Genomic DNA, 8537 nt, shown 5'->3' on the forward strand with positions numbered 1-8537 from the left:
CTTCTTTGAAATAGCTTAAACCTGGTTGCTCAGTTCGATCCGTGTACCGTCGCTTTATGTCGTCACACGCCGCGGAGATGTTACCATTGATGGGACCCGTTTCCCAGGAGACTGGAGTATACGAAGCGAACGCGGGTCATAATAGCGCGATCATGCAAGTGCCACCAAAATGGCGATTGACGGTGATAGTATCAAGGTCGGCGATAGATAAGAGAGCTGTTTGGCTACAGATGAGAAAGGGTGGAAAGTGCATCGCCTCAATTTAATTAAGCTAGAGACGCAAGTATGTCGTCCAAGAATGATAGTATTACTATCAATGCTGTTCCGAATACGGCAAGTTCTTCAAGCGACGGAGTCAATAACACGGACCAGGAAAAACAGCCTACCAAAGGGATTGCTGAAGCTACGATCATAGAACAAGCTCCCTCCTCTCATCCCTTACTTAGTCTTTTCAAACGGAAGGAAAAGCATAGACCCGATGACATTGCTACTCAACCTTCGGTTTACGACGACCCCCTTAAGGCCGAACAATTCAAACCGAGCCCCAAGTATGAAAATTTGCATCGATTCGACCCATCTTTTAGATGGACGTGGGGGGAAGAAGAGGTATATTGGCCCTTCTAGAGATACAAAGAAAATAATACTAAACATAAGGTTCAGAGACTGGTTAAGAGGATTGATTGGAAAGTGACCGCCTGGGCTTGTATAGCTTTCTTCGGATTGGACCTAGATAGGAGCAATCTCAGCCAGGTAATACAAAACACCAACCACACCAGTCGAAGCCGCGACTAAAATTATCAAAAGGCAAATACAGATAACTTCTTGGAAGACTTGGGTCTCACTACGAATGGTAAGAACGATACGTCGATACCTCGCTCATCACTCGAAAACTAACAATTCGATTTGAAGATTACAACTATGGAAACACGGTGTTCCTTGTATCCTTTTTACTAGCAGAACTGCCTTCGCAGTTAGTTAGCAAAAAAATCGGTAAGTTTCCCATCGAGACATATCTCCGAGTAGTAATCTGATTCAGTCATATATAGGTCCTGACCGTTGGGTATGGCATCCTCTCATGAGATATGTCTGTGATCTAACTCTTCTTAGATTCCCACGCAAATGATCCTGTGGAGTATCGTAGCCGGTTCTCAGTTTTGGCTTCAGGGCCGCCCATCTTTCTTAGCTTGCCGGGCACTTCTAGGCCTTCTTCAAGGCGGGTTCATACCTGATCTAATTCTCTACTTAGTAAGCCCCTAAGATTCCTTTCTGAAGTGCGCAAATCATTGACACAGTTGATTCAGTCGTATTTCTACAAAGGGACCGAGTTGCCCTTTCGACTAGCCCTGTTCTGGATGGCGAACCGCCTAACCGATGTAGTTGCCCCCTTACTCGCATATGGTCTTCTACGCCTTAGGGGATATCATGGCTATGAAGGTTGGCGGTGGCTGTAATACTCTTTAACTCTAGCGTGTGGGTATAGATTGCTAACACGCCGGGTAGATTCCTCATTGAAGCTATCATAACATTTTCCATCGGTTTATGGTCTTGGTTTATGATGGCTCCATCTCCGACTCAGACTAAATCCTGGTATCGCCCTAAGGGTTGGTTCACCGAGCATGAGGAGAAAATTCTCGTGAACCGAATCTTGCGGGATGATCCGTCAAAGGGGGACATGCACAATCGGCAAGGTATTACTATAAAAATGTTGTGGAAATCATTGGCAGATTATAATATCTGGCCTATCTACATCATCGGACTGACATTCGGTATTCCTGCCGGGCCTCCCGACCGTTACTTGACGTTGACCCTGCGGGCCCTCGGGTTTGACACTTTCAACTCTAACCTTTTGAGTATCCCAGCTCAAGTCGCGACAACCATCAATGTAGGCTTCTCTCTACCATAATATCCATCGGGTTTGAACTAATAATTCCAGATGTTAATTATGACTTACATATCCGAAATTATAAATCAGCGAGCACTGTTGGGCCTATTCACCCAATTTTGGTTTCTCCCTTGCGTAATAGCTCTAGCCATGCTACCAGAGAACACGCCTCACTGGGGAACATATGCCCTCATAACGGTTTTGCTATCTTATCCAACACGTAAGGAACCCCAGTCAGATTACAACGTATGCATTGCTAAAATTTCCCGAAGCGCATCCTATGCAGGTTGGCTGGAGTAGTCGCAATTCCAACACCGTCCGCACCAGAACAGTCTCTGCTGCCGCATACAAGTAGGTTCATATCATCCTTATTGAGAGCATCACTGACCTTTTAAAAGCATTTGTGTGCAAATTCAATCAATTATCAGCTCAAACATTTACCGCAACGATGACAAACCACTTTGTACGTATTCTGACCCCTGAACTTGGCGCAGTACACTAACATGCCGCACTTACAGACCGCCGAGGCAATCGCGTACTAATTGGAATCAATTGTCTAAACATTGTTGTATATATAGCTGTAAAGCTCTACTATGTATATGAAAACAAGCGTAGAGATAAAATATGGAATGCAAAGAGTCTAGACGTAAGTTCTGACTACAGTAACCGATTACCACTGATGTGGTCATAGCACTGACAAAATATACAGGAGCAAAATGAGTACCGTGAAAATACTAAGGACGAAGGAAGCAAGAGATTGGACTTCCGCTTTGTCAGCTAATTCATGTTGAGATGGTGAATCCCGTCCACCCTGTTTGGACATGTTGCACAACTAGAACGACGAATGGGAAACAACGTATCCAAGTCGAAGTAACACGTCAATGATTACTGCTTATCTAGGTGCTTAAAAGTTAAGTTAATATAGTTCGGATGAAGCCCATGAATACATAAAAACATGAGATTCAGGACAATAAAGAAACCACGCAAGGAAGTTGCGCCTAGGAAGGTGCACAAACCATCGCGTAGCACCTTAGTCATAGCACTAACAATTCAGTGATGACCAATCAGATGTTGCGTACCATAGCTCTATTTAAGGTTTGGTTGTTTCTGATTGGTCACTTAGACTTCAGATAAATTAGCCCCTAATCCTTGGTCCAATTGGTGCAACTCTAACATAACGTAACTTTATAGAAGCTGTTCTCATGCAAAAACATACCACGTAATGGCACGTTCGTGTAAAGGGACATAATTATAAGAAAATATGAATCGGGTCCTAAAAGAAGAACTAAAGTAAGTTAGTAAAGAATCGTATATGTCGACTACTCCGGGCCTCTGGTAACACATATTCATAAATTCATGACTTAGCAGCTGCAAACATCTTACACGTATGGCTCCATGGAGAGCAACTTCGAATACAATTCTCATGTTGTTAGACTCAAGTTTGTTGTGGACTCATATTCCCTCCAATACCCTAATTCTCAAAAATCGTAGATAGTGGTCAACTTAAAATATCCTCCTAGCCCCTGAATCTCCGCCGTACCACCAATTACCCCCCTGGCTTAGCCAATAAACGGTTACTTCATTAAGAAAGTAGCAGTAACGAAGTACATGAGGTACAATAGTCGTTCTTGCCAACGTTTATGCCTGCGTCTAGCTCAGCAAAATTTTCACATCGGATGGACATGGGCAACTGCGAATCATACTCGACTAAACGCGTCGTATGGATAATATCGGATGTGACTTCCTCAGAATTGCAGAGAATGAGGGTTATCTGGCCACAATAAAGTTTTTTCCCTCACATATTTAAGGGTGTGGAATATCCTGTGACTCTCTCCCACTCGTCGATTTTCTTCTTCGCCGTCGTCTTCACTTTCATTCACTTTCATACATCATCCAAGTCCTTCATTTTCACCAAATCTAACCAGGTTTCACTCTCTTCCTTCTTTTCTACATTCACTTATTCAACAATAACTTATCACAACCAAATCGAACAACAATAGGTACCCGCTTGTCCTTAATATCTAGTAGTAATAATACCCATCCATTCCACATATTCCCCCCATTGCCTGTGTCCGCCCCAAGTTCGGCGCACAATATCCATCATCTTCTATCACCCCGCTATCATATTGCACCACAGATAGGACGCAATCCACCTTCACAGCCAATAATCGCTTCGTCGCCGACCTTTTCTCCCATTGCCTACCACCTCATCCAGTACCAATCCTCCCATTCGCCGCTACCAAAACCTCCAACAAGATGTGCAATCAATGGGAACTCAAGATGATGGCCTGCGGGCACGTCACCGGCGACATGGCTGTCGAGCGCTGTCCCCTCTGGGAACCTGACAAGGAAGACGCTTGCCCGGTGTTCTTTCACCGGATGCCTGAGGTTCGTCCTTGGCAAATTGGGGACGGCGCTTGCGATGAGTGTGAAGCAAGAGAGTTCATGAGCGCGCAATGGGCTCGCGCTATTGGATTTGGGGTCTCGTTAGGTATGTGTGGATCTATTGTATTGTCTTTTTGTCTTTTTCTCCTGTTTTTTCTTCCTTCTCTGTGTTAAATATTTTTATTTGTTTCCCCCTTCTCGAAATTGAGATGTTAGATGATTGACTAATATGTTTGACGCGCGTAGATCCGACCGCCCACGCCGCATTCTTGTGCGCGGGGAGGTATCTCCGATCCCTTACCAACGTCCGCTGGTCGGACCAAAAGCTTGTCCAGTACCTCCTAATCTCGGAGTACATAGAAGAGGGTACTGTCTTAGACGTGGCCGGCGCCTTGCGGGGATGGGGTTACTACATCCCCGAGGTGTCGGTTACCACCCCGGACCTAGCGGACGCGAGCAAGGAGCTCGGCTTGGGGGTTCTCCGGCCAGCCTCAAGCGCAGTGGGAGACGAGGGGCTTTTCAACCCTTTAGGCTCCGCCGAACTTGCCGAGAACCACGAAGTCGACCCGCTCGGGCTCGGCATATTGGAAGAAGCCACCGAGTGGAAGAGCACAATCCGTTCTATGTCCGCTGACGGGGTGGGAGAGCCCCAGGACGAAACACAAATACTCGAGGCTAAGGGGGTGGAGCTGCCTGTCCCGGAGTCATTCTTCCCGGACCTCGACTAGGAGGAGGCCGCGGGAAAACTTGACGAGTCGATCTCTGTTCCGGGATGGAGCATGGAGGACCTGATGGATGTGGATAAGATCCATGGGGAGTTAGAGGAATCCGACGAAAGTATGGGAAACGAGACACGAGAAAATGAAGATGAGAAATGACTAGCAACGGCATGAGACATGATAAATGAAGTACAAGGAAGGGGCAAGAACGACTCGGCCTACCAAAGGAGTCGGTTTGCGGAGGATCGCACATCCTGGGAGTGGCCAATCTGCCACGGGGCGACCAGAACGCCAAAAACCTACATGCTCTAGTCACCCATGCTAGACGTGTCCATGGCCTTAGATTGTTCCCTCACGGAACTTGATGAGTTTTGAGCGTTGATTTCACAGCCGACATTTTTGGGGAGCATTGTCTTTTTCGCGAGGTTATTGAAGGAGTACAGGGAGGAAGGAGTTAAGAGATACCTTAGTGTGATCGTTGTTCCTTTACGCGTTGACTTCCAACATATCAATGATAATTTCAAACTCACAAACCTTGCTTGATTTATGCACCGATTGAAAAAGTAGGCGGATTGGGACTCACTTGTTATTTTCCATCCGTATTGTTACACGTCCTACATAAACGTTAATTTTGGTGTCCTGGCCATTTCTAAAACCACATATAGTTGTCGATGTCCACGCCGAACGTCACTATCTACCTATATCAGCGACCCTAGCGCCTACCCGAACCACCACGTCGTTCAGATTCCAGTAAGGCGTCGAATTCCTTTTGGGCCTGTTCCCTTTCGTAATTCCTCTTCTCCTTCTCTTCATCCTGCTTCGTATACGCGAAGCCCTCAGATTTTGGTTGGTTCTCTCTAGAGTTCTGTGTTTTGTCTTGTCGCAATTGAGACCATCCCCGCTCCTGGTCGGAAGAATCGCCTTGAGTCCATTGGGGGGCCGGGGACTGTGATTGCTTCCTAATGCGATCCCAAGAAGAACCGCTTTGCGCATCGCGAGCTAGCTGGGCCTCTGCTCTCCTTGATGCGGCTGAGACGGGTGAAGCGTCATCGTCATCGTCAAGTAGATCTGAGACGTCATCTGTATTTCGCGAAGTTGGCTCTGGATATCTCGCGACTTGGGGACTTGGGGTTTGTGTTTGTGGTTGTGGTTGAGTATTTTGAGACCAGCTGGATTGTGGTGTAGAAGATTGTCCTGCATAAGCATCACGTTCATACCCCTGGAATGTTTGGCTTTCAGGTTCTGATGGATATTGATCAGGAGAAGACTGTGAGGCATTTTGAGCTGGGCGTTGTGGGAGGGTTTGCTGTTGTCCGGATCCCATTGCCCGTGCTCGGGCGTCTTCGACCCTCTTTCTGAAATCTTGAACTAAACGCTGAAGTCGCGGATCTCTCGATATTCTTACTTCATACATATTCTCTGCCATAGAACCAAAGAAGACTGTTGATGCGAACATGGCTGGGACATAGAAAGCGCAGTATCGAAGCGCATGCCATAAGTAAGTAGCTTTGGCGCCCTTGACAATGGGCAGCGATGCGAAGGGGAAGACTTGTGGATTGAATCTTGGCCCCGGCGTATAGAAAGGAAATCGGAATTTTTCCCTGTTCATCCACGTAAAGGGGATTGTCACACAAAGAGAGACGGGGTTAATCCAAGTGAAGAAATATGCTGAAATGGCAGCAGCCTCGCTCGTACCATCAACCTCACTAGCACTTAGCCGTCGCTTTGCGAACTTGGAGGCCTGGACGGTCTTGAAAATGACGTAGTCTGAGGTTAAAGAACCCCTTCCGAGGAGGAAAGGGTTCCATGATTTCCTTTGTGGGATCCTTTCAAAGTGAATAGTTACACCATCTTCGAAGAAATTCCTTTCGATTTGGGCTTGCTTGGCGGGTTCAACGCCGGGCCAAGGCGGGTAGGTGGTTCTATATGTGTTATCGTCGAAGGAGTCTTTGAATGATGGATCTTCCCCATTATTAGACGACATACCGCCTACCTGGTTATAAAGGCAGGCAATTGGTTATTATGAGACTTTATTGAGATGAGTTTCCTTGTCATCGGGATTCACGCGATGACGACAGTGACGAAAGTGAATGAAGGATGAGAGACGAAGCTATGTTTTAAAGTGGGGGTACTACCTCGGAAGCTAGGATATTTTAGTATTAGGTAATAATACATGGATGGGGGCATAAGCTCAGAAGCTTGGGCCATCTACTCTACACCACCTCTGTACAACCTGATAGATTCAAGCACCAAAGCCACAGCATTAATCAGCAGCTGTGGCTAGTCGTGTTTTATTGACTTTCGTGCAGGGATAAATTTCCACCAACTGCGACGCGTTTTCGGCGTTCTGTCGCGTCTTATTCATTCAATCAATTCAATCAATCTGCCCATTTGCTTTGCTATTATTCCCCTCTAAACTTGCTTGAGCAGGGATCCTAGTAGACTTGGAAGCTAAGATCTTACAATTCAATTCACCAATATCAATTATCAATTGACATACTCTTTTGACATGCAATTCATCTAATACTTTCAATCCTCAATCCTCCATCTTCCTCCCATCCATTCGTCGTTCGTCTACAACAATTCGGAATTTCTTGTCAAATCCCACAATTATGATAAAGTCATAGCCATGCCTCTCCAGAAGTCTTTCTCGGAGCAAAACAATGGCTCTTCAAGAGTAAGTCTTATTCCTATAATGTTATTTATTATTAATTAATTATCAATTGATCACAATTCCGTGATAACGAAACTGACTACAAAATATAGACTCGCCAATACTGGAACAAATCCCGAAGTCATTCAGCTGTAAATCAATCGACAAGTACGACTCGAAATCCTGTTGCCAAACCCCTTCAACCTATTTCCGAAGTCACAAAGAATAAGCTCAATGCTTTCAAATGTTCCAATGTACCTAAGACTAACGGCAACGGTAAAGACACTTTGACCTCGGTTACAGGTCTCGAAACACCGCCGAACGACGATGTCACTAGCACGGAGACTAAGAGTCGAAGTAATAAGCGAACCCCAGGGAGCATGACCACGCCTATGAGCCGATTGGCATGGCAAGATCTCGTTGGAGTGGATGAGGCTCAAGAGCAAGAGGAGGAGACTACTCCTAATGAGAAGATCGGTTGGGATAAGACGGAAGATCCACAGCAAAAGTTGAGGTTATCGCCATTGATGCCGGCCAAGAGGGGGAAGAAGAGAGCACGGAGTTCCTCGCCCGTATCGTCGCCCGCTTCTAATTCTAAAACTCACACCATCAATGTCGAGAAGTTATCGCGAGCACTCAAATCACCGCACGCCGACCCTGCATTGGAATTATGGGATCGTTTCTCTCACAGCGGGGCTACTTCCGTCACTCCTCTGGGAGCTATGAACTCCGCCTTGGCTAAGATCATGGTTTCGTCTTCGCCCCGACCATCTAGGACGGATAGTCTTCGAAGAGCAGTCAGTTGTGGCGAGAATTGGCCCAAGAGGCGAAGAGTAGATCGAGCCGAAGCTATGAAACAGAGGGAAATCGCCGAAGAGAGTCCGAGTGGTACTTCAAA

The 8537-nt window shown here is 46.2% G+C and overlaps 3 protein-coding genes across 3 annotated transcripts; 2 read left to right on the forward strand and 1 right to left on the reverse strand.

Moving 5' to 3' along the window:
• Positions 1-285: 285 nt before the first annotated feature.
• F4822DRAFT_444420 (MFS general substrate transporter) lies at positions 286-2663 on the forward strand (the record flags this gene model as incomplete). The annotated part of the gene is made up of 13 exons (XM_051463238.1): positions 286-606; positions 661-750; positions 805-850; positions 910-990; positions 1047-1060; positions 1108-1245; positions 1302-1447; positions 1501-1882; positions 1934-2102; positions 2155-2233; positions 2281-2345; positions 2401-2528; positions 2592-2663. The coding sequence occupies 13 exons, from the start codon at positions 286-288 to the stop codon at positions 2661-2663; spliced, it is 1731 nt and encodes a 576-aa protein (XP_051313665.1).
• Positions 2664-4138: 1475 nt separating this feature from the next.
• Positions 4139-4995, forward strand: F4822DRAFT_430642 (uncharacterized protein; the record flags this gene model as incomplete). The annotated part of the gene is made up of 2 exons (XM_051461334.1): positions 4139-4373; positions 4514-4995. 2 exons carry the CDS (start codon positions 4139-4141, stop codon positions 4993-4995), a joined length of 717 nt encoding a protein of 238 aa, XP_051313666.1.
• Positions 4996-5511: 516 nt separating this feature from the next.
• F4822DRAFT_407890 (uncharacterized protein) lies at positions 5512-7101 on the reverse strand. Its single transcript, XM_051458535.1, has one exon. It carries the CDS (start codon positions 6968-6970, stop codon positions 5699-5701), a length of 1272 nt encoding a protein of 423 aa, XP_051313667.1. The 5' UTR covers positions 6971-7101; the 3' UTR covers positions 5512-5698.
• Positions 7102-8537: the final 1436 nt, after the last annotated feature.

Source organism: Hypoxylon trugodes (assembly GCF_022578975.1).
Source record: "Hypoxylon trugodes strain CBS 135444 unplaced genomic scaffold F4822scaffold_6, whole genome shotgun sequence".
NCBI lineage: Eukaryota > Fungi > Ascomycota > Sordariomycetes > Xylariales > Hypoxylaceae > Hypoxylon > Hypoxylon trugodes.